This window comes from Vanessa cardui, chromosome 9 (assembly GCF_905220365.1).
Source record: "Vanessa cardui chromosome 9, ilVanCard2.1, whole genome shotgun sequence".
NCBI classification, from domain to species: Eukaryota; Metazoa; Arthropoda; class Insecta; order Lepidoptera; family Nymphalidae; genus Vanessa; species Vanessa cardui.
Window position 1 is genome coordinate 7,039,315 of NC_061131.1, and position 27,042 is coordinate 7,066,356.

General features: G+C 32.4%; 2 protein-coding genes across 4 annotated transcripts; one reads left to right on the forward strand and one right to left on the reverse strand.

Annotated features, from left to right (window-relative positions):
- Window positions 1–2,214: 2,214 nt before the first annotated feature.
- On the forward strand, window positions 2,215–4,999 carry LOC124532523 (U-scoloptoxin(05)-Sm1a). Its single transcript, XM_047107452.1, has 3 exons — window positions 2,215–2,415; window positions 2,522–2,677; window positions 4,636–4,999. The coding sequence occupies exons 1-3, from the start codon at window positions 2,352–2,354 to the stop codon at window positions 4,839–4,841; spliced, it is 426 nt and encodes a 141-aa protein (XP_046963408.1). The 5' UTR covers window positions 2,215–2,351; the 3' UTR covers window positions 4,842–4,999.
- Window positions 5,000–5,729: 730 nt separating this feature from the next.
- LOC124532520 (coronin-2B-like) lies at window positions 5,730–24,314 on the reverse strand. Of its 3 annotated transcripts, none has more exons than XM_047107449.1 (13): window positions 23,981–24,307; window positions 21,859–22,024; window positions 20,675–20,872; window positions 18,227–18,343; window positions 16,565–16,714; window positions 15,578–15,742; window positions 13,273–13,476; window positions 12,703–12,807; window positions 12,329–12,466; window positions 10,608–10,710; window positions 9,549–9,715; window positions 9,059–9,214; window positions 5,730–8,356 (listed from the first exon to the last, which is right to left on the reverse strand). In XM_047107449.1, exons 2-13 carry the CDS (start codon window positions 21,871–21,873, stop codon window positions 8,222–8,224), a joined length of 1,653 nt encoding a protein of 550 aa, XP_046963405.1. In that variant the 5' UTR covers window positions 21,874–22,024; window positions 23,981–24,307; the 3' UTR covers window positions 5,730–8,221. The 3 variants fall into 3 exon arrangements, with proteins under 3 accessions (XP_046963405.1, XP_046963406.1, XP_046963404.1); XM_047107450.1 differs by having other exon boundaries at window positions 24,246–24,263; XM_047107448.1 differs by lacking the exon at window positions 21,859–22,024 and having other exon boundaries at window positions 23,981–24,314.
- Between the last annotated feature and the right edge of the window lie 2,728 nt (window positions 24,315–27,042).

Genomic DNA, 27,042 nt, shown 5'->3' on the forward strand with positions numbered 1-27,042 from the left:
TTTATTTTTCATTGTAAAATATACACGCGACATTTTTCCACATCAAGATATTACTTAATAGACTCAGAAATCGTTATCTCATTTGAAGTTTCTAAACGAAATTTTTTTTAGATATATTTTTTAATTTCTATAATTGTTAGATGAAGATTAATATGTTTAATCTTGCATTTTGCTATAATTATATTATCTCAGTGGCGACTATTTAAAATAATACTCTTATTTAGAAACTTTAGTGCTAAGAATATTGTCTATTTCAGACCTGTAACAACATGTGCCAATCATGTCGTAATTTATTTAATACATAAGTTCGTGGTGGTTGAATATTGATGTTTTATTACAAAACTGCTAGATCTTTAATCTACACAATATATTTCATTCTTTATACTTACTTTTCTACTTGTTCTGACACGATGTAAACTATTTTTAAGTATATTAATGACAATAGTATCCATCTTTAAACTGCCTATTAGGTAATAATTAGGGATATATAATTAAGTTACGCATTTATAATTAGGATTATAATGTACAAATTTAAGTTCTCATGAGTCCGTAAGTTTCTGCTCATGCATATTGTGATTTATAAATATGTTAAAGTACTAATTAATAAGATGTTATATGAAGAAAGAGTGTTGTAGTTTAAATTGTTTTTGAAAGGAATATTAATGGTATATAACATCGAATTTTCCAGAATACGTCCATAGATTTATAGCTAATTATTATAAATAACGTTACTAAGCTACTTAAACGTTAAGTATAGTACATTATTTTGTAATAAATATTTTTTATAGAAATACGATTATAATTGAAAATCAAAAACGATTAAATAAATAATTTTGAATATTTTGTTTCTTTAACTTTTTCCCTTCGAAAGAATGCGCCTTAAAAAAGTTTTCGGACACTGTCAAATTTACGATCATTCAAAAGAAAGTGAAGAGGTGAAAAACTTTGTCACCTATAATGAAATCACCGCAATAAAGTTAATCACTTTAAATTTTATAAATTGAACCACCAATTGGGAGAAGGGAATAAACGCCACTTTTCGACATATTTACTTTTATACACTCTTACATTCTTTAGACGTAGGGCTAAATATTATACATTTAAGGCAGGTCTGTCGGTGAATAAATCAGGATTGATATTTTCTTAATAATCATTGATGTCCTATAAGTTTTTAAGTTGAAAACAAACAGTTATGAAGTTTTTTTTATTATCTCCGTTCCTATTTTTAGGATTTAGTCCCTTCTTCCAATTAGTGCTTCAATTGAAGTACCTGGAACCTTACCGCACATGGTGAAAACGCAACGCAAAAGTACTATGCGAATTATAAGAATTGGACTTGACAGATGTATAGGTGGTCAAAAATTGACATTATTTAAATTAAGGTATACCTGATGAACATGTATAATATACTGATATTAAGTACCCTCTAGGAGCAAACAGTTCAATAATTTTATAACAATATGAATAATTTGATTATCGATCAAGTGGTTCATCTAAATGTACGGCGTGCAAACATGGTTTTGGTGCCTTGCAAAAATACTGCCTCGCCTATCATTCTTTGAATCAGAACAATCGTTCGCATTCAAATAGCTAAGGTGGATCAGAAAATACTTTGATTGGAAACTTCACGTTCTAAACATTTCATAAGACATGTATTGTTTTCATAAAACTAAAACAAAATGACCTACACTGTCTGATAATGTAAACGATGAAGAGCATTTTAGTAAACGTTGGACCAGTTCGCTTGACCAATTCATTGTGTACCGATTTGACTATTTTTTGTAAAAACTACGGGCGCTGAGTCCGGCCTGTTTTGTCGGTTTTCGAGCATACTCTAGGGGTTTTTGTACTCTTTTCCAATCAGCACTCCTACATTTTTTTAAATACGAAATCCTTAAATGTTTAAAGATTTTATAATAATATATAGTCTAAATGACATCTTCATTAAAGTATAAGGTAGGTCCGATGTAAAACAAGTTAAAATGAGAACAAAACCTATACAAAAAACTATCTACTCTAGCTTTTTTTAAATATGATTTAAGTATCAAACATATTTTTTTATAAAAAAGTGTATTATTTAAAATTTCATACACATTATACATAGTAGCTTATTCATACATTTTTTAATAAAATATTGTGATTGGTGATTTATACTCTGTGATGGCAAAAAAACCAGAGTCCAGGCCAAATACGAGTAACTCAGAGAAGTCAAGAGAAGTCTCAGTACATTTTCGATTATTTGATGTTGTGTGTGTTTACTGATTTGAATTAATATTTTAAAATAACATATTTATTTAAAACCGCTAAAATTTTTAACAGATATTGAAAGAATTAAAGTTTGAAAGCAAACGATGTACATAATTACAGCAAAATGTTTATTATTTGTCGTGTTAACAGCAAATACGTTAAACTCAGGTATTTACGAATTTGAAACGCCCTTTTTATTTATTTTTAATTTGCAGTACATATACTTTGATATTTTATATATTGTATGTATTAATATTGTTCTAATTAATTGTAGTGAATTCTATAAATTGTTATCAATGCTCTGGAACTGACTCAAACGAACCTTTTGAGTGTAATGAGTATTTAGACACCGACACGGCCTTAATTCCAACAGATTGTAGTAGTATTCATGATGCTCAATATTGCATTAAACACGTTGGAAGATTTGAAGGTATATAAAACCATAAATACATATAAAGCCTTGGTGTATGGTTAACAAAAATTTGTTGGTTTTGGCATAACTAATAAAATAATCACTTTTTGGGGATACATATCTATGATTAATAAATTTTAATATTTATTTAGCTCTTCGTATATTGAAATATAGAAATTTCTTTATGTTAACATATTACTTTAAACTGCTTCTTTTAAGTTAATTTTTTATTTGTTGAATCTAAATTTGTTTTGAGTATAAAATCACATCTACAACTATAATAATTCTCAGTTAAAGGTATAGAATGTTTCCAATGTAATTCTTCATCAACATTGGAATGTAGTGATGGGCTTATGACCCTGGATGGTGGGATATTAACAGCGGTTCCCTGCGATCATGTCTACAATGCACAATATTGTATAAAATTAACAGGTGTTGACTAAACTACTAATATACCACATATTATAAAGCACATTAATATTTACATAGCATTGTGTGGCAGCTAAAGTGTGTTTCAATTAGCAGATCTTAAAGAAAAAGAAAATCTGATCAGTGTGGTTTTCATTTCTATTTATTAATTATCTATAAAATATTATTTATACAACCCCATCAGTGTATTGAACTAACATGCTTCCTTTACGTTTGGCATAATTAACTATATATCTTATTTTGCTTCACAGAAAAACTAAAATGATCACATGAGTAATTTAGCACTATAATGTTAACACACTTATGACTTGTCATTCATAATTGGTACGGAGATGGAGAATAGTTTGGCTTTTATAAATAAGATTTTATGTCCTTTATGCCTATAATAGCAGAAACTTATGCCACCATTCGGGATTAAAATAAATTACAAATGAGTGATACTTTTCGAACAGACTTACATATAAGCTTATAACCTGAATTCTTAGCACTATTATTTTAGTCAAAAGTGCTGTTTCTTTAAAATCTATAAATAAAAATATATATGCATGTAAATACTGTAATAATTTGGTGCACAAACAGCTTCTAGAGATTCACAGCACAGGGTACTGATCAGCACTAACAATAAACTTTTCTGGAATAAAATTTGGTAAGTATATGGTGATAAACACCTGCATGCAAATTATTTTTAGTCCATGAAAGATAGACAAAAGAGTAATTGCAATACATACTTGTTCGCTTTGGAATATGTTAGGTTTTTCTAACTCAATAAATATTTTGTGTCATGACATAGTTGAATGATTTTTTATTTTTAGTTTGATTGGAATGGAATAAAATAAAAGGTTTTGGCAGTCATTGCAGAACTCAAGCCTCAATTTATATATACATCCTGTATTTGTTACAGTCTAGGGCTAGGTAGATAGTCTACACTCTTTATGCAATAAATGTTTACAATTACCAAGCTTTATTTATTTGTAATTATCACTTATGTAAAGATTATTTGTTACTTCTGAAGTAGTTCCAAAGTTACCTTTTATTTTTAATATAAGTCAATAATGAGATTTTTTTAATTACCATAATTTGTATCAGGTCTTAATTTATCTCTGGAATAATTTGAACAATGTAGTATATAGTACATTAAAAAATCAAATAAAAATAATCTTAGATTAGTAAATTTTCTTATACTAAAATTATAATAAAAGCATTTCAGAGTAGACACAAACATATTTCTATTGAATAAAAAATTATTAAGATTTTTGGTTATTATGTAGTAATTAGTATCATTCTTGGACTAGTATAACTGAACTATATTTTATTAGGACTTGTACAAATGTAAAACTATAAATTGAAGTTACATAGGAATGTCTATTCGGTCAGTTTATTTAAAATGGTTCATGATTTGTACAACTTCCGATAAAGTATATTAAAAGTAGAATACATAGACTAACAAATGCATGTGTACACAAAACAAGCAGGTTTCTTAGAACAATTTCTTGGTCATATTTGTATTTTGTGTATATGTTCACTTATATTGTCTGTTTATTTTCTAGGTGGGATAAGTACAAAGAGATATTGTTCTTCTTTAGATTTAGGAAACTATTGCAATTATGTCCAACAGCCTGGAGATAAACTAGAGTACAGGACATGCATTCACACATGTAATACGGATGGATGTAACGGCGCTTCTAGCAAGCAAAGTTTTGCAATATTTTCATTACTAGTTTTAAGCATATCAATATGGATTATAAAGGTGTAGGTATTGTATACTATTTAAGAGAACTTTTTTCTTTTTGTGTTAGTGTTTTTATACTACCTCTTACAATAATGACTATATATTAGAATCTCAATGTAATGTAACATTCCATTTTAATAATGACATCATATTTACAATTTTAAATAAAATATTTAAGACAATGGAACATTTTTATTTATGCATATTATAGTTTATGTTATACCCAAGTATATTTAAATAAATATTTTTTTAACTTTAAAAAGCTTTGCATTGACTACTAAGTAAAGATATTTTTATGATTTGAAAAATATAATTGGAAAAGCCTCTATAAAAAAGGATCTTTATATTAAAAATTGAGCCTCGAAATCCCATTGTTATAATTCTAAGAGTTAAGCCAGGTTTTTTAAAATGGCAATTTAGTCTAATACATTCAATATTTTGCCAAGGTAATGTATTCAATGAGCTTTCGGTATTATATCTTACTGCATACTTTTATGTCTTTGATTTAAATATTTTATAAGCTACTGTCAAATCCAAATTTATTTTAATAATGATATCATATAAAATGAAAACTAAAAATTATAACTGTAACTTGGTCGTAAATGGCAAATTATACACATCTACATATCGCTAGTTAAGTCTTCTAGTATTAATAATTATAAAGTTATACACTTTATAATGTTTTACATGTAGCTATCGGTGAATAGCTTCCAAAGCCACTATTTTCTATCATATTATGCTATATATAATAAAGTATAAAACATATGTACCTAATAATTATTTTTTATTATTTTGTTTTGCATAGTGATACACTTAAAGAGTGTATGCAGGTAATTGTGTTTTCAATGTATTAGCTTTTTTCTCTGTGATTAATCCTTCTAATTACATCTTAAGGGCATCAAAGACAACAGATAAATGTTCAAACATTTATTGAAAATTTGTGCTACACAAGCATAATATAAAAATACACAATAAATATTAACATAGACTTAGCCACAAAACTAAATAACTAATTTAGCTTATATGAAATAATACTTTTTGATTCATTTCACTTACCTAATATCGATGCTTTAAGTGGAATGTAATAAACTACCGTATGAAAATACTTCCCTTATTTTGCAAATATAATTTTAATAAAATTTTAACTTGAACAATTGTCTTTACGAGTTTTTTATAAACTACATATATATAGTTTAGAGTTTACTGTCTCAAAATACAAACAGTTTATTTTTGATGAAAATTGAATACTAATCTATTCCATATGTAATGTTTAATTAGAAGCCATACATTTTTTTAAAGACATTGATTCTTATAAAAGCTAGCTTACTACAATTACGTTGATTTATATTTTAAGCAATCTTATATCTCAATTAAGCAGAAAGCTGTTCCAGGATGTAGCACCTACTCTCTAAAATTCACGTTTAAGAAACTAAACCATTTCATCTCAATATAATATGTACAAAATTTTCAGGTAACATTTTTTGTACACTTTATTTTTAAACTGATCTTGGCAGTACATTTTTATGCAAAGTACAAGTACTTGATATACAATGATTAGAAAGTGTTACAACATATAAAAGGAAAACTAGCTTTATTCTAATTTCGGACGAAAACAAAAGCTACCATTTATAATATTTTAAATGATTGAAACGTAAGATAAAGAAAAGATGATCAATACTACATTTACATACAAACAGTTTATCAAAATTCAATTTGTTGACATTTCCAGTGTGTTGTATATCTATAGACAATTCAGAACATTGAATATACCTAATATTATCATTTTAATGAAACACATACAAAATTGTCACATAAAAAGAAACAAATAGTTAAAATTAACAGGTAACAATAATTGTAAATCAGACTAAATTAATTACTAACAAATCAACTTAATAATAAAACTGGGAATAAACTTTAATCATGTGCTTTTTAAAATAGTGCTCTAAGCAGTATTTAATTAATGACATTAAACAAAAACATTCATAAAAACCCTACATTCATTGCACAAAAGGGGCTAATTAGGTATAATGTTTAAAAGAGTTTTTGTTTCGTCAATTTGCTCGCTTAATTTCGAAAATAAAAAAAGATTAGCACTTTGCTCGGGCGCACTTAAAATTATTTTACTTAATATATGATACGAATAGAAAGTAGAACAAAAAGGCGGATTTTTTTTAATATAGGGCGAACGACCACACTCACACTTTCATACCATAGATGATAAAAATATCATAGGATACTTTACCAGATAATCATAAATAATTTTAATTTTCTATATATAAGTAAATACAAACACTGTCGTTATAATTATGATCCCAGTGTCGAGAGCAAAGTAGACTTTTTTATTTTCGCAATTATAGTTGAAAGCGAGTGAGCCATTAGGTCAAACAATACACACATTTATTATAAAAAGAAATCATCACAACTGTCATGTCCGAATTTGTAATAACTATAGCCTTGTAATAATATTTTTATTATAATAAAACATTAGGCCATATAAGTACAAATTTAAATATAGTTTTATGGAATGATAATTTTGTTCCCACTGGGCTATCGCAAGTCAACGAATTATATTCCATCATGTTGTTGCATTTACACACATACATGTAATTTTGTATCAATCACTATTGAAATACATGTTTTATTGTTAATAAATCATTAATAATCACATAAAACATTGACATAGAACAAAACAACCTATTTTATTTGCCCAATGTTTTTTACACAGAGCAATATTATCACAAGTACACGAAGAATGAAATAATATTTTGGTCATCATCTTGTGTACGAGTCTTATATAGTACAATAAGTCACATTTTAAAAATAATAGTGGAGGATACATCTAGTATCGAAAATATCACTAAATATAAAGGCATCATTATTTGTATTGCCCTTTTTTAAGACAGCCCAAAGTCTAATCTTATAATTCAATACAGAACCAACTATACTTAAAGAATACATTAAGCGCGTTGTCTTGTTTGACAAGTTTCGACTTCTGGTTGGCACTACAAAATATTTGTCCAAACGAAGCCCACAAAGATTGCATCAGGACATCCATTCATTTCACCGCACAAAGTTAAGCACACAGCTTTTAAGACCATGTCATATTAATGTTTCACAATGCAGTAGCTTTAGCATAACTGTATAATTCAGTTATATTATCTAACGTAAAAAAAGCCAATTATCTAGAAGTTAGGTGACTATTATAATATGAATCCAGTTGTGCCCAAAAATCAAATGCACATTATATAAAAAATATAATATTGGTTCATTAAAATCGAAAAAATTAATTTTATGTCACTTTCAAGTAAAACATTGATCACAATCAACTAAATATTAAGATCCAGTTTGTTGTATAAATGTGCAAGGTCAATCTGTAAGGCGTCGAAGGCAGTGTAAGGTAAAGCTTAGGTTTCTTGTTGTAGCCGCGACTGAAGAGAGGCGATGTGTTGCTCCAACTCTCTCACCCTTTGCTGGCTGTTCTGCAGTTGTCGCTTTACGATTCTCAATTCTTCGCCTTGTCGGTTGAAAGCCAGACGTAACTGGAAATTTTACATTAAAAGCTTTAGTTTAAAAAATTAAGAATTGACAATGCAAACTATTTTTTGACAAGACTCAGCAACACTATATTGTCTGCAAAAACACACATTGTTGTTTAAACATTAGGCAATTTTCGTTAAAGGTTTTCAGGAAAGTTTCAATTTTAATTGGAACAAAAGTACGAAACAAACGGGTCACTTAATGGTAAGTGATGAGCTCTATGACACGACAAGTAATCTACAAGTGAAGCTGCATAATACATTTTGTGCACCGTGACATTGCCTAATGCAGGTCTGAGTATCATGTGTCTGTAATAGCACTTGGCTAACTATCCATTCAAACCGAAACAAAGTATTGCTGTGATAAAACTGTGATGATTTTAATTATGTTATTCTGATTAAGAGATGGTAACACTGTTGCGTCGTGGCTGGCCGATTAAGAAAGTAGATTTTGATCGGCTGACCAATTAGATGACTGGACAGATTGTGAGGTGACGTCAGAATTAAAAAAAAAAAAAACAGAAGAGAGCTCTCGGTGGTCAGAATCCGGGGTTTTTAACGGGGTTATCATGAAAATTGATTGTACAATTTGGAATTATGCCGATTGAACCAATTATGTTAAATAAAAGTATTTATATCTAATCGAGCTGAGTTTGGATTTATAAAAGAACTGATTAGTGACGAAAATAAAATGGCTTAGACTACCTCATTCTCAGTGTTGAAGACATCTCCCTGGTTTATCTGCTTGTAGAGTGGCACGGGCTCCGTCTCGCCCGTCTGCTTGCCGAACATTCTCTGCAGCTGATGGAACTTCGTGTTCTGATTGGCGCTTGTCTTCTGACATTTTTCCGTTACTTGCACCTGTTTCGATAAATATTAGACAGTAACTAAAACATTCTTTAACTTGCATGTGACGAATTTCATAGAAATTCTGTATTCCACCAAACCGCATTGGAACAGCGTGGTGGAATATGTTCCAAACCATCTCCTCAAAGGGAGAGGAGGCCTTTAGCCCAGCAGTGGGAATTTGCAGGCTGTTGTTTTGTAAAATATTCTTTTATAATAAATATGTTTTTATTGATTATTACTTGAACATATATAAATATTTATGGTAACTGGGGAACTCAATAAGTCCTTCATTTTAGTATTGTCATTGAGTGACTTTGAGTTAGTAAAAAGGACAATAATAATGAACCTGGGGCGTTTCGTTGTCATGGTTCTCCTGCCAGGTGGCCAGTGGACGATAGTCAGGCGTGGTTTCGCGGGAGAGGAATGCGAACTTCTTGCGATTGTTGGCGTCCTGGGGCTGCAGTGCCGGTGCGTCCTTGTTCGTGCGGGGCTTGTGGGTCGATATGGTCACACCTGCATCGTTTTGCAATATAATAACATTATATATTTACATCCAATATACATCATAAAATAAATGTAGATGATATATTATTAAGAGTATGAAACGAACGTTTATTTTGTATTTTATATTATACTATATTTTACTTGGTGGTAGGGCTTTGTGCGAGCCCGTCTGGGTAGGTACCACCCACTCATCAGTTATACTACCGACAAATAACAGTAGTCAGTATTGTTGTGTTCCGGTTTGAAGGGTGAGTGAGCCAGTGTAACTACAGGCACAAGGGACATAACATCTTAGTTCCCAAGGTTAGTGGCGCAGTGACGATGTAAGGAATAGTTAATATTTCTCACAGCGTCATTGTCTATGGTTGATGGTGACCACTTACCATAAGGTGGCCCATATGCTCGTCCGCCAACCTATACCAAAAAAAAAAAAACTTTTCAATAAAAAAACGATACATGAGCAATTGTCGTATTTATCAAATATACGATTCGATGATGTACATTTCAAATAAGCCAGTAGCTGCTAGGAGCTGAGATGGCCCAGTGGTTAGAACGCGTGCATCTTAACCGATGATTGTGGGTTCAAACCCAGGCAAGCACCACTATATATATGTGCTTAATTGTGTTTATAATTCATCTCGTGCTCGGCGGTGAAGGAAAACATCGTGAGGAAACCTGCATGTGTCTAATTTCATCGAAATTCTGTCACATGAGCATTCCACCAACCCGCATTGGAACAGCGTGGTGGAATATGTTCCAATCTCTCTCCTTAATGGAAGAGGAGGCCTTATCTCAGCAGTGGGAAATTTACAGGCTGTTACTTTACTTTTTTTTTACTTTACTGCTAGATCTTTCTAGACGGGCGGGCCGAGAGCGATACAGTAACGTGAGGCAAACGTACCGGTCTTCATGCTGATGAGTAGCGGCGGCGCGTTGACTCCGCCCAACCAGTCGCGCGCGCTCACGGCCGGCTGCGGCGCCGCCGTGTCTGGGTACAAGTCCTCCTGCAACACACGCGTATAGTACGACACAAATTAGATATAGCATCGGAAAATGCAATGGAATGAAAATAAAATCGATCACTGCCGATTTACACGACCAATAGAAATAGCTCCCTATCGCGCGATTCTACGCTATCCGTCGCTATAGATTCACGCGTCAGAGAAAGCAAGTGCATGTAAATCGACGCGTCAAATTGACGAATATATTAGGTCATATGATACTACAAGTTATTACGTTTGTGCAAAGATCATATTCGCGTGAGAAATAAATATTGATAATTTGGGATAGCGTACTTAATTCGGATGTGATCGGTTTTACGAAATTTGCCGATGCTACATCTAAGTTGTGTCGTACTATACTTGAGCTCACTATAGTTTCATTCGACACACGACTATATAATTGCAGCCATTTTGTTTATTTATTTGTTATTTGATAAATAAAATTCCATAAACACATAAACATGTTTTTTTTTGTATTTCAATAAATACTATCAACAACAGTCAGTTACGTGTAAAACTGAGTTAGCTGTAAAAACTGATTACAATAAATTAACTATATCGGTGAGTTATAAACCGCAAACTCAGCCAAGCACCGCTGATTCATGTGCTTAATTTGTCTTTATAATTCATCTCGTGCTCAGCGGTGAAGGAAAACATCGTGAGGAAACCTGCATGTGACAAATTTTATAAAATTCTGCCACATGTGTATTCCACCAACCCGCATTGGAACAGCGTGATGGAATATGTTCCAAACCTTCTCCTCAAAGGGAGAGAACGCCTTTAGCCCAGCAGTGGGAATTTACAGGCTGTTGTTGTTTGTTGTACTGAGCCATTAAGTATTGTGTTACCGATGCTTATTTTCTTGCAGTGGTACAAACGAAAAAAATAAGACGATTTAATAAAGTGTGCCGTATATGCACATAGGTATTAAAGTAAACAGTTAGTAAAGTTACATATTCTATGACTAAAATATTTCACTATGTATCTCATATTCTTTGGAATATATCATGTATACAAGTCGAAGCATTGCATATGTAAAACAGAGTGCATCACAGTCTGTATAATTTTACCGTCTCGTTAAATCGTGAACTAGTTAGTGTCTTTCATTATCCTCAACATCAGCCCAGCAACAAAAGTTACATCAGATTTCGGTTAGTGTAAAATATAGTGTTTTATTTGTCACGTTTTCTCCGCTTCTTGTCGGTAAATCTACTTTCCGACCTGATAGGAGCTGTACATTTTGTGCACATTAACGTGACGATTCAAAGTCGTCCTAGGAGGCTAGTGGAATAGGGAACGTTAGAGTGGCTTTTTTTTTATGGTATACGTTGGCGGACGAGCATATGGGCCACCTGATGGTAAGTGGTCACCATCGCCCATAGACATTAACGCTGTAAGAATTATTAACTATTCCTTACATCGTCAATGTGCCACCAACCTTGGGAACTAAGATGTTATGTCCCTTGTGCCTGTAGTTACACTGGCTCACTCACCCTTCAGACCGGAACACAACAATACTGAGTACTGTTGTTTGGCGGTAGAATAACTGATGAGTGGGTGGTACCTACCCAGACGGGCTTGCACAAAGCCCTACCACCAAGTAAAAAACACAAAGCCCTACCTGGAAGCAGTCGGACTTGCGCGGCACGATCATGGAGATGGGCTCGCAGAGGCCGCGCGACGTGTGCAGCTTGTAGAAGCGGAACACCTCGCACGCGCCCGTGTGCACGCCGCGCTTCGGCATGAAGCCCAGACCGCGCTGCGCACGCGCACGCACGCACACGCACGCACACACACACACACATTATACTCATTAGTACTTGCTTTATATAACTTATGGCATATTTCGTTCCAAAAATATAAGTTTAATTCGTGTAAATATAAAATGTAAACAATATTTAATGAAAATACAATTAAATTAATTCGATGTCAATGTTTTATGGTATACTTTATAAATCATTTTTACAATAATAGTTACACAAGTGTTTATCTTACCTGAGGATTTCCAGATAGAAACTGGTTCAGGAAATGTATGTATGGTGGCTCGTCGACCACCTCGTAGTAGCGTATATTTCCGTCACCTTTACCAGCAAGATAAACCTGTGGGAACCAATAATTACTTCACTACCAAATATACTACCAACATATAAAAAATAATCCCCCTTTTAATGACATAAGGGCTTGAATGAATCTTATGGTTGCAATCACTACCGCCCATCGATATTGGTTCTGTAAGAAATATTAACCATTCCTTATATCAACAAAGCAATGTCAACCTTTGCATATAAGATGTTATATCATTGGACCTGTAGGTACCTGTCCGCAATGATATAAGTCATATAAGGGCTTGAATGGATCTTATGGTTGCAATCACTAACACCCATCGATATTGGTTCTATAAGAAATATTAACCATCCCTTATATCAACAAAGAACTGTCAAAGTTTGCATATAAGATGTTACATCATTGGACCTGTAGGTACATTGCCGTACCCTACAAACCGGAACTCGATAACATTAAGTACTGCTGTTTGTCGATCTGATATTCGATGAGGAGTGTACTCACCATGTTGGTGTCGTGGTCGTAGTAGGGGAAGACGACGCCGGAGGAACTGTCGATGGTCTCCTGCAGCAGCGGCGCGGCGAGGCTGTGCTGGTCCCACAGCGCGTACTGGCGGTCGCTGTGGCGCGAGAAGCCCGTTGTGAGCACGCGGCCCTGGCTCACGAACGTGCACTTCGACGCCTTCGTGCCGCCGTGGCACGTGCCCTCCTGCGCAAACCGGTAACCAGTAAAGTAAAGTAACAGCCTGTAAATTTCCCACTGCTGGGATAAGGCCTCCTCTTCCATTGAGGAGAGGGTTTGGAACATATTCCACCACGCTGTTCCAATGCGGGTTGGTGGAATGCACATGTGGCAGAATTTCGATGATATTAGACACATGCAGGTTTCCTCACGATGTTTTCCTTCACCACCGAGCACGAGATGAATTATAAACACAAATTAAGCACATATATATAGTGGTGCTTGCCTGGGTTTGAACCCGCATTCATCGGTTAAGATGCACGCGTTCTAACCACTGGGCCATCTCAGCTCAAACAAACCGGTAACCAGTAACCAAACATGCTCGGGAACTTTATACTTTTAATTACTTTTCGAGTAAAAATACAATGTTGTATTTTCTCACAATATTTTAAACCATATACATATAGTACGACACAATTTAGATGTCGCATCGGCAAAATTCGTAAAACCGATCACATCCGAATTGAGTACGCTATAGGCACCGTGCAGAAACAATAGAGGGCGTTATAATCCCGACAGTAGAGACACCGTGCGAGTAAAAAAAGAAACTTCCCAGACACATTGGTGACAGGCTGGCAGTTGTCAAGTCTGTAAATATGATTTTACAATGATCAAAATTAAAAAACATGGTTTTTTTCCAATTAACAATGAAAGTAATGGGCGCTGCAGATGGTGGTATTTTTAGATGGGAACCAGTTACTTGGATGTCTACTAAAAGAAACAACGGTTATAGGTTAGATTCAACGATCGACGAAAATTAAACTGTCTTCCATAACAGTTACCCACAAAATTGGTGATTTTAATATAAATAAAATCAAATAGTACCTTTTAAATACTTGAAGGTATAATTACTTACTTACATACGTGTGTTTTATAACTGCACTTATCCATTTCACTCTTTTATCCCTAAGTCATGGCATGTAAGTACTATTAGTAGGGAAATAGTAAAATATTACACACTTAAAGTTGTTTTTGGATGTATTACGGCATCCAGAAATACGTCAATGCATTTCGATAGCTCAAATTATCAAAAATTAACACTATAATTCAGAAATATTTTCCGTTGTTTGACAGTAGAATTTCTGAAATTGACGGTAAAAGTTTTGAATATGAGTCACGAGATGGCAGAGTCATCGCTACGCACGGTGCCTATCACAAATTATCAATATTTAATTCTCATGCGAATATGATCTTTACACAAATGTAATAACTTGTAGTATCATATGACCTAATATATTCGTCAATTTGACGCGTCGATTTACATGCACTTGCTTTCTCTGACGCGTGAATCTGTAGCGACGAATAGCGTCGAATGGCGCGATAGGGAGCTATTTCTATTGGTCGTGTAAATCGGCAATAATCGGTTTTATTTTCATTTCATTGCATTTTCAGATGCTACATCTAATTTGTGTCGTACTATACATAATTATATAATTTAAACCGAGACATATTAATACGAGATTAAACTTGTAACCCCTACTTTCTGTTTGCATTATGGTACAGAGAAAGATTAGCTTACGACCAATGATGTCTCGTCCATTCAAGGTCAAACTTAATTTAGCTTTACTCCTCCTGCCATTGCATTGGATGTTCTGTTATATCGAACAGTGCATAAACAATAAACAAATAATCGTCAATAAAACAATGAACAATAAAACCTGTTATACTCTATTTGAATATAATTTAGATATGGTTTTATTAGAAGCCTTGTAAAGATAGGCGCACACCTAGGCGGGCCGCAACGCATAACAAAAATTCACCTGAATCAGTTTCATACATTTCATTTAGCGGCGATGTTATGCGTTGCAATGCGGCCCGTCTCAGTGTGCGTTAGCAGACGCAACAAGTAGACGGCTGAATGAATGCTGTTCGTGAATTACCAAACCGAAATCGAATCATTAACAAGGACTATCCATCTTCTTAGATTGCCAAAACCTGACTGATTATAATATATTTGCGGTGCCGCCCGATGCGTCTGCTATATGCTTTGGCGCAATTTTGCAATGCGATGCATTAAGGCCTGCCGCGGCTATAGTTTGCGCGAGCCTTTAGTCTCCGATAGACTTACCGACAGCACGATCCCTCGCCTCGGTTCGATGACCCTCAACTTCTTGTCCTTACACGTGGTGGCGAGCAGCGATCCGTCGCGGTTGAAGGACATGCAGTAGATGACGTCACTGTGGCAGTCGATTACCTTCACCGCCTCCCCCTTGCCCACGTCCCATACGAAGATCTATAACGAAATAAAGCCATGTAGTGAGCTACCTATAAAATATTTAAAAGTGTTGTCGAAAAGTCAAACACTTATAATTATATAATAATAATGAAGTCATTTATTTTCTCTCTTCACAAAAATACTATAGACATCTTACATACATAATAGACATACATAATCTTACATAAGAAGACATTTGTGAGAGACTGGAGCCCGTGATGGGTATAATAATACCTGTATTACAGGTCTCCAGGTCCCCACACCGCCTTATTAACAAGGTGTGCTCATTACATTAAATTGTTGTATGTATGTTGGAGAGATTGTTTGTGTGTGTTAGTGTGTGTGTGTGTTAGTGTGTGTGTGTGTGTGTGTGTGTGTGTGTGTGTTTGTGTGTGTGTGTGTGTATGACTACCGTAAGCCGATTTTTGTTTCAGTAATTATGGAACTTTAGGTGCACATAAAAAACGGTTGCAGAAAATTAAAGAGGATTCTTGATTAATATTTACTGAATTGCTACAGTTTAAAAAATAATTACATTAACAGAGGAAAAAAAAGATACTGCCTGCTAAATTGCATCGAAAACTGTCAAAGTGTCGTTCTTAAACAGCTGCACAATTTTGACAGTTGACGAGCTAGTTAGAATGTTTGCATCGCCAATTTTTCTTTGTTAATGTTTATGTATCTGTACGATAGAATAATATCAAACACATATTGAGAACAATTATCATAAAAGACACATAGATAAGTTAAATAATTGAAATATATTTCATATAAACTATGTGTAAATGAATACAAAATCGATAGGCCTTTTAAATGTAATTTGTTTCCATTTTAACTTACCAAGTAATCAAACCCAGCGCTAAGCAAGATATTTTCAGCGGTGGGATGCCATTCAATGTATGCAACTCTGCGCTTGTGTCCATGCAACTCTACGAGCCAGTCGGTCAGGTGCATGGACAAACCTCCATCCGGAATGTGCCATAGTTTCACCTACACAATCATAACAATAAATAATATTAATAACAACAAAACAAAACCATCAACCTGAAATATTAGAATTATTTTATTATATTTTAAAATGAGTTTTCAATACTGATTTATCTAGAGCTTAAAAGACTTTACTTCTCAATAAAATAGTTATCAATGTATGCATTCACAATTAAGTTATAATGAGTGAAAAGCTTATATATAATTGTAATCAAATATTGTTATTAAAATCGATTTGATTACTTTGATCTTTACTTGTAAGAAATATAAAAGACATAAGAAATATGATATGAGATGTTATGTCCCTTATTCCAGCAATGCAAAATATTGTTGCACTAAGTTTTATTATGTTCAACATTTTTTTCGTTACTGGCAACATTCAACGTTACTAAATTACAATTATAATATAATAAGCATGCCTATGTATGCATATAGTTCCTTTATAATATATTATGGTATATGTGTTACTTGAACTGAATTTCAATTACAGTTTTGAACCATATACTTTATATATCACAAGTGGTTCTCAATTCATGGAGATAGCATAGATTGACGGTTTGCATTATTTGTTAGAGTGCTGATAACAAGCAGTATCGAGTTTTCCAATACAATTTTATTTATATAGAATAGTAAAGTAGTATTATATAGTTTCTAATATCCTTATTTTAAAATTTTACACAAACTTAACAAAAGAGTCGAGATGGCCCAGTGGTTCGAACGCGTGCATTTTAACCGATGATTGCGGGTTCAAACCCAGGCAAGCACCGCTGATTCATGTGCTTGTCTTTATAATTCATCTCGTGCTCAGCGGTGAAGACCGCTGAGCGAATTATAAAGACAAAACATCGTGAGGAAGCCTGCATGTGAAAAATTACATAGAAATTCTGCCACATGTGTATTCCACCAACCTGCATTAGAACAGCGTGGTGGAATATGTTCCACACCTTCTCCTCAAAGGGAGAGGAGGCCTTTAGCCCAGCAGTGGGAATTTACAGGCTGTTGTTATTGTTTTCACACAAATTAGAGACCATACAACTTTCATTAAGTAAATTTAGCTGATATCTTGTCAGACATAAAATATTATTATCAGTTTTTGTGTCTAGTATTATAAATTGAATGTCTATACTAATAAATTAGAAGGATGGTCGAGCAGTTTTTCTTGTTTAAAAGTCACAGTGACATTCAGAGACTTAGATTATAATAACGTAAAAACTACCCAAGCCAGCAAAGGTGTCTAAATCATTGAGAGGTGCTCTAACTCACAAATACTTAAATTTGTCTTTACTGTGCTTACGTTTTCTGTGAGCACTGTGCTTCATTCTCTCTATATCCTCTATATCCCGTTATCTTTCCAACTAAACTAAGAATATATAATAAAAGCGTTTTTATCGCAATCTAAATCGCCTAAATTGTATTTAACAGTCAAAAACAGTTGGAATGGAACACGACTGCGTAATGGGCGCCATTTTCCACGGGCTAATTGGAAACCTGTATTAAATATTGTAACGAAATTACCGTGCAGTCATCGGAACACGAGGCTATGATGTTATCGTTGAACGGATTCCATTTGATGTCGAGCACCGGGCCTTTGTGGCCCGTGACGCGACTCGCATTGAAGTCGAGCCGACCGGTCTGAAAAGAAAAAAAAAAATCACTAATTATAGATAATTATTTTAATCTGTATTTTGGTTTTATTGTCGGTAAATTTTACTAGTCTATTTTTTTAACATCTACTCGCTTTCTTGTTCTTACAAATGCGTTAATTATATTTATTTAGGTAAAATATTCGTCATATTTTTTACTTAACGGAAATTAAATAATGCCGCGAGTCATCAACTATTTTTGACTGAATTAACATTACGAGAAATCTATAATAATATTATAAATGTGAAAGTAACTTTGTCTGTCTATCTGTCGCTCTTTCACTACCAAACTGCAGGACCGAATTTGATAACATTAGGTTTGAAGCAAATTTTAACTCCAAGGAAGGGACATAGGCTACTTTTTTGCCTAATGCATGACAACTAAATTGCAAGTGAACCTGCGGGTGGCAACTAGTTTTGTATGACGTAGTAAGTATTAGTAGAGAAATTATACATTAATCTCTGTATTGAAATATTTATGATATAGTGAGCATTGTTCGTTGTCCGGAATTGAAGATAGCTGCGAACGAGTTTATAGTCCGCCAAGCGTTGTTTATGATACTCACAAATCCGTATTCGAATTTGGCAATTATCATAAAATATCAAAGCAAATTTTGTAGTGGCACATGTTTAAAACGGCGTTATTTGCGCAGTACCATATGGCATGTTATCATATCAATAAAATAATTGTCATACATCGAGGGGCTTGATCGGATACCTAATTTATCAATAAAATTGTTACTAGCCGTTTGTCTACATAAATAAATAGTTTAATTCTGTCAGAACACCTCGTTCCGATCTATCCCCCTCACTACATTATGTAACAATTTGATAAGTCAAAGCGACAAGTTTTAATTTCGTGCAATGACAATGTAGCGACGAATGTGAGTGACAATTACAAGAAGTAATTACTTCGTAATTCGACACACGAACACCGTGCTCTCTCGAGACGGATAACTGTGGCAATATTACTGTTATTTTTATTATATTTCGGTTTAATTTCCTCACGCGAACTCATAGTTTAAATTCAGTAGGTATACGGTTAGTCGCGTGTGTTAAACTATACTAATAAAATTTATTCGACTATTAACACACGGTTAAAACAAATGAGTGTAGAAAATGGAAATTTGGATCATAGCTTTATAACTTTAAATTTGGAACATACTTTCTTAACGTATCTTTATTTATTTTTTGGAAATTTCGACACTAAGATGGGTATTGGGAGGTTTTTTTTTATGTTATAGGTTGGCGGACGAGCATATGGGCCACCTGATGGTAAGTGATCACCATCACCCAGAGACAATGACGCTGTAAGAAATTTTAACTATTCCTTACATCGTCAATGTGCCACTAACCTTGGGAACTAAGATGTTATGTCCCTTGTGCCTGTAGTTACACTGGCTCACTCACCCTTCAAACCGGAACACAACAATACTGAGTACTGTTATTTGGTGGAAGAATAACTGATGAGTGGGTGGTACCTATCCAGACGGACTAGCACAAAGCCCTACTTATTTAACCCGTACGAAGTCGGGATCAGAAGCTAGTATATAATATTTGCGCAGTTCGTTTAACGCTTTGCATGTGCAGTGTCACATTATTTCATTACGATAATATGTTAATGCTTTTGCGGTCATGAGCTACTAATACAGCATGACTACGAAGAATAAAATATGGAGCGACTACGTGTATTGTTTCAATCAATGTGTGAATGGTCAGAGGTTAAATTATCATTAATGTTATCCACATGTTTCAATATTTGTTGATTCTAAACTACATTATTCAGTATTGATAGCTTCCGATTGCTCATGGAAATCTAGTATAGTTTCCACATAAAATCTACATCAATAGTTAGTGGACGTATGGATGAGCGAGCTAATTTTAGTAACTACCCGTTCAAATTGAAAAGTTCTTTATTCAAATTGAACTGGTAATTACTGCCATTCCTCTTTGCTACGACGGTTATTAAAGTATTGAAAACAAACTAGTAGTCGCTCGCGGCTTCGTTCGCTTTTGAAGGCCGTTGGTTGTAATGTGTTGTGCAAAAAAATTAATCTTCCTTTCTCCTTCCTTTCTTGAAATTCAAGTTTGCTTCCTATCAAATATCATCAAATTCGGTTCAGCGGTTTTGGTCGTGAAAGGCAGACAGACTGAGTTACTTTCTTTAATATTATATATTAATATAGATAAAATCAAACTGCAATTGTAAAGAGGAATCGGCCATAGTTATAAATAATTCAGGCATATGTTTTAGTTGAAAATCTTCCAGCTAATTAGATAAACTAAACATGTATGAAAGAACCCTGACTTGTTTACTTACGTGGTCTAGAGGCAGCACGAGGAAGGCACCGCCACCAGCGACCTCTGTCACGATCGCCACGAACTTGGGATTGACCGCACAGAAGTTGGAATCGTGGGCATTCCTTGTTATCTTTATGTTATCATAGCATCGTTCCCGCTTGAATGGAACTCCGTATACGTGGCGGAATTTGGAGCTTCTCACGCCACGGAACCATACCTAAAACGTATCATTATACTATTTATATTTAAAACCCTAACTATACCTCCTACAGGTATACACATCATGAAATCATTTCAGTTTTCAGTCAAGATATGATCTAATCTACTATATTGATTATAACGTGAAAGAACTATGTGCAAGGTAAACCGTCACCAAAAGACGATATATTCTTTCAAAACAGAATACATAACAGATCTACAGATTGGTTGGTTTTAAATTATTGCAAATGCTAATCATGCCAGTGTAGGGAAACCAAGTCATGAGGACAATTGTCGTAGTAAATTTTCGTTTGGAAAAAGTGCTCACAAATTCATTACGCATTTTTACTAATTGTAAAATGTATTGATTTGATTAAATCTAAATTATCTTTGCTCTCTAATCTCTATCGACAGTTGAAAGATAAATTGTATGACTCGTTAAAATAGTTTAGTGCCGGGTTACGAACACCAAGAACGTAAAACTTGACAAGTTGCCGAAGTTACATAACGATTCACATAAAATGATGTTCACAAAACCGTTGACACTATAAAGGTGATAATTAGCTGTATTGTTGAAATATATTTCTCATGACTTCAAAAAAGCGTCATGTGAACTTCCAGGGGAAAATACAATGTACTTGAAGTAAGAGTTACTAATAACATAATTAACAATTAAAGATAACTCAGAGTGCGGAAAATATGTAATCACCAACTTTATGTAAAGTTGTATCACTTGGGAGTTGTGACCTATGTCAGTCGCAGGTTCAATCCTGATCCCTTGCTAACATTGTCGTACCCAATCATAATATAAGAATACTTGTAAACAGGTATTGATAGTATTCTTTAAAAAAAAAATTCGAATGCATTAACTAAAACCCAAAGTATAATTAATTTATACTTTGGGTTTTAGTTAATGCATTCGAAAGGTTGCAATTTTCTTAAAAAAAGCATTTATTCCTTCGATAGCTTACAACAAATATATATTTAAAAAAATAAAGCTTGTACCTGAGAATTAGTCATGTCGTCTCCACTACTCGGGTGCGATTTCAAAGCATGCACTACAAAAGATTCACACTCCAAAACTATGAACACTGTGCATTTTACAAAACATAATCATGTAAACAAAGTAATGAAAATTCTGTCGCCCACATCACGAGCTGCTATATAAACACTGAAAATATTAAAGAAACAAAAAAAAAATGATAGAAAAAACGGCTACATGAAATTGTGCAAATTAAAGTAACAATACGATACGTAATAGACGCTACATTGCGAATCAACGTTTAAGCAATACGAAACTGTTTTATTATGATAGCGGCAGAGACGCGTGCCTAGAGCGGCAAGCGAAAAAAAAGTGAAAACACTTTACGATGTAGACTGATGCTGGGACTTGAGAAATTATACTCATTGTGCTGTGTAGCGATAGACTGAATATCAATTAAGTACAATTTAACTAATAAAATTTATTACGTAACGACTTTTATGCAACACCATTTATATATCTGTATAAGATGTATGTAAATTTTAAAATAGAAAAGGTGTGTTTTTGTTATTTTTACTGCAGTCATTGAAAGTAATTATTATTTAGAAATTTGTTGTTAAATTATCTAATGGATGGTAAGGTGAAATTTAATGGGCAGGGTTTGAGCTTATGGTTTGATGAAATCAAACATAATAGTAGATAAAATCAGAATACAAACTTGGCTATATTTTTTCTCATATATGATTTTGTTTTAATTTCAAGTTGGTTAGAAATAAACCATATGGTTTGCTTACTTTTTTAATAATAAAGAATGACAAACATATTTATTTATGCCGTAATTTAAGCAATGACTTGAATTTTTTTTTTTTAAATAAAATTATGTTACACCGCATTTCCCAAAGTCCCATTTTAGCACTTGAGCTCTTTTTCCTTTCTACTGATCATGTGTATATTAAGTATATAGTTTTAAAATAAAGAGATTGAAATTTTTAACAATAGAATAAGCATTGTATTTTTTTTATTTACACCAAATTGTAGCTACAATTTAAAGTATAAATTTACTTAATCAATACCAACTACTAGATAAAACAACAACAAATAACACTAATATAAAACGAAAGCATAAATAGAAATTAATTGTAACTTTATTTAATGATACATTAACATGTGCCTAGTGATAGCCATTCTCTAGTTTTACCGATGGATTACTTGTGCTTAACAGGTAAGACTGCAGACATTCATAAGCCACTACTGTTACATCACAGATAATAAAGCAGTTACAAAATAACTAAACAAAGCAACACATTTTGTATATAAAATGTAACCATAACAAGGTATATACATTATATAATTTACTTTAACGATGGCTGTAATAGAGTTGATAATATTTTTTTTATTTGTTTCTGTAAGGTTTATAATGAGTTACTTTATTGTGCCTGCTCTTAGCCATTTTTTTAATGCAATATCATTTTATTATTATGCAAGTCATCCTAGACAGTGTAAGTCCTTAGACTGGCACTCACCCTTGGCGTAAACTTATTATTTTTATAATTTTATGACAAGTAATGTTTGTAACAATTTTTTTAACTGATTCAGGAATTTTTGCATTCGTTTGAATTGTGATCGACAATGGTTTCATTTAGCCATCCCTTTTATTTAAGCACTAGATTTTAAGTAAAAATACTTTATAGCTTATATAATGTAATACAATATAAGTGAATTGTATTTTTAATCCATATTCAATTGTATTACATCATGTGTTACTAAAAAGGCAATTATGATTAAATTTGTAAAATAATTGAACATGTTTAACTTTTCTAAATTAACTCTGAATTTAAGTTATACTTTCTATTGTTATTAGTTTCTCTTTTATATTCAATGATTTTATTTCTTAGGCCAGTAACCGATTTCGTTAAGCTTTCAAAAAGGTTTTAAAAAAATTTGGATAGATTTGAACTTAATTAATAAAATTTATTTATTCTTAATCTCAAAAATTGCAAATAGTATAATTATTTTATCTTATCTAATGTACTACATACCAGTAAACATGATAGAATTCTAATATTCTAGCGATCAATAGCTTGTGGTATTAAGCTATAAGAATTAATGCTATACATAAGCCGATTTATTTTTTAAAGATCTTACCTTAGCGGCAGGTTTATTACAAGCTCTTACGTCAACGAGTGCCGTCCCTTTTGCTGGACTTTTTTCAGATAAATTTATATCTATACAATTAATTTCTCTTATCAAATCATCCTTTACCGGAGGCATATCCCTAAGCAAATCCTAATATTTGAGGGATAAAATCTATTGATTGCATACACTTTTTATAAAATTAATAAATTAATTTAAGAGATCTGGTGTAACTAAACGTTTTAACTTTTCTTATTAAAATATAATATAACTTTACAATTCACAATTCGCATGATTAGCATCACATCAAGAACAAAAAATCGAATTAAGACTAGTTTCTCATTGGGGTTGCCTACTCTTAAAATATTTTCCCTGATGTAAGCTTATAATACCCCAAAAAATTAAAGTTCCTCATTCACTTGTATCATATTAAATAACTTTTCCTGTTATTCAACCTACTCCAAAAAGGAGGAGGTTATCAATTCGTCTGTATTTCCTTTTTACTAACTTTTTACTTATTTCTCGCTTGCACTATTCTCGTAACCGTCGTCGACCGAAATTATTTTAACAACCAAGTTATTTAATTACTATTTTTTTTAATAATGGTTTACTGTGTTGTGTTTGAAATATATAAACTATTATTTGAATTTTCGAAAACAAAGTGAACACGACACGTGGTACAGGAGGTTAAACTATTTAAAAATAATATTTCCAGCCTAACACAAGACACACCATTGCCTTTGTTTTGTATGGAAAATTTAGTTTCATTAAAAAAAACTTTTTAAATTCGAACGAAATATGACTAACAAATAACTGTTAAACAAGGTGTTTTTAAAAAAATAACGACTGAACGCATTGCAGAACTTAGATTATTTTTATTTCTACTTAATTAACTAAACTTAACAAGGTCATTAAGATAACTTTTCAAAGTGTACAAAAATTATTTATTAATTTTAACGATAATTATAATTTTTTTTTGTTATAACCTAATTTTTCGAATGAAGTATGTACATGATTTTTTAAGTAAAATGAAAACCCTTCGAAATGAAACGATCATATGTACATATATTTTTTTAAATATCGTGTTTATATTATTACTATTATGTAAAAAAAGTTAACAAAGTTTCACTTACCGATTTTTAGTTCTGAATAAAATTTATATTCTTGTTGGTGGTCATACTATTGGTCTTCAAAGACTTTTATTCATTTTTCTTTTATCATCATAGTTCCTCGATTCGTTAAAAAATAACTAAAGCAATTCCATTTTAATCGGTTAGTTTATTTTTATTTAATAGTTATAGTGTTTAATTTGTACGCAAAAAAAAAATTTGACACTTAAATATTTTAAGTGATTGGCTTTAAAGGTATCAAACTTTTAATTTTTTACAAAGTTTACGGGTGAATAAACTTAGCTGGTAACCCAAAATAAGATAGATTAAAAACGTCTATTTCAGCCACAGATTATAATCTGTTGTCATAATATAAAGATCTTTCTGCACTATCAATAACTTATTTTGAGCCCGCTTAATAATAAAAAATCAGATACATATCGATAGATATAGATGTATATTATTTATTTTTTTTTGGACTTTGGCAGCATTTATTAAAATAAGATTTTTTTTACATAAAGTCCTTAAATATACACAAATATGAATCAAAAAGTATAAATCTTGACCGCGTGGAATGGGGGCAAGAATGCTAGCAGCATTATTATTTATTGAATAAAGTATATAAGAATCACAGTTTTTATATTTTCTTTGTATAATTTGAGTGGGTCAAAAGTATTCTGAATTCTTACGAATACTTTATCGAACAAATTATGATTCTTTATTCGCATTTCATTAACGAATTAGATAAAATGTATCAGTTATAAAATAAAATAACTTTTCCTTGCAATTGTATAAACAATATAGTGACGAATAACGAGTTTCCCCAGGGTGACATGCATATTATATAAGAGGTGTATAATATATATAACACGGTGGAATAGATAATCGCCTAAAAAACTGAAGCAATAGAGGAATAGTTTTCAGTTAGTACGTAGTAGTGTTTAAAATCGGAGTAGATTGATTAAATTTTATTGTTTTTATTCAACTGAATAAAGTCGTAAAAAGCTCATCTCACTTTGGACGATTCACTGGGTAAAAGCTTTGTCTTTAAAAATGCGTGTTTTTAATAGGCAATACGAATCTTTTACTATATTTTATTTTTTGTAGTATTATTTATTCGTCGTTTTCAAAAACCAAATTCATCAATTCCGAAACTATTTTATACATTATTGATAGCTATGCTTATCGATAGCAGAAATGTTATTTGAACTCGACGGCTCACTAAATTATCCAATAATATAATAACATTATTTTGTATAATATATCAAACGAAACCATTGTTTTATGCGATGTAAATAAACTAAATTACTCGATGGACCAATGATGTAAATAGTGCGCGATCTTCCTGCGTAAATAAGTCTCAAACCACGATTTAGTCCTTGGATGCAATGCGTTCCATTGCCATTTAAGCCGTTTTATTGCACCAAAAAACAGCACTTAAAATGACAAATATATATTATTTTTACTGCACAATCTTAATTATAGAATAAGGACACAAAGTGAAAATGCTCAAACAATTATATAAGTACATAATAAATACTGAAATCATGGTTATATTATAGGTACCTACATTGATATATACACATATATTACTTGAGATTTAGTTTTTAAACTTTACTTTAAATTAAATTTGAAACTTTTTTTCTCCTTTTAAAAGTATTTTATAAGAAAATTAAAATAATTTCTATCGTTCTTTTTATGCGTCAAATGTATCTAATGTATATGGAAATCGCACGATGCATATACATAAATTCTATAGTAATTCGTAATTAATTATCTAGTTTAAATTATTTTATGCTTATTCATCTTATTTATCAATCTTTAACACCTCTTGTTTTAGACTTAAAAAAAGGGAGCTCTCTTTTTTTTTGTAGGTATATTTTACTTGATGTGCTTTACGATATATATGGATATGTTATATACAAATATAAATCCTATTTTTGAACACAAATATAAAGTAACGTA

Excerpts from the sequence above, each read along its gene's own strand:
- LOC124532523 (XM_047107452.1), top strand. The coding sequence starts at position 2,352 with ATGTACATAATTACAGCAAAATGTTTATTATTTGTCGTGTTAACAGCA. Across the intron at positions 2,416-2,521 it reads AGCAAATACGTTAAACTCAG|TGAATTCTATAAATTGTTAT; the intron begins GTATTTACGAAT and ends AATTAATTGTAG. Across the intron at positions 2,678-4,635 it reads ACACGTTGGAAGATTTGAAG|GTGGGATAAGTACAAAGAGA; the intron begins GTATATAAAACC and ends TTTATTTTCTAG.
- LOC124532520 (XM_047107448.1), bottom strand. The coding sequence starts at position 24,106 with ATGCCTCCGGTAAAGGATGATTTGATAAGAGAAATTAATTGTATAGAT. Across the intron at positions 18,344-20,674 it reads TCGTGCTGCCTCTAGACCAC|ACCGGTCGGCTCGACTTCAA; the intron begins GTAAGTAAACAA and ends TTTTCTTTTCAG. Across the intron at positions 8,357-9,058 it reads TCTTCAACACTGAGAATGAG|TTACGTCTGGCTTTCAACCG; the intron begins GTAGTCTAAGCC and ends TAAAATTTCCAG.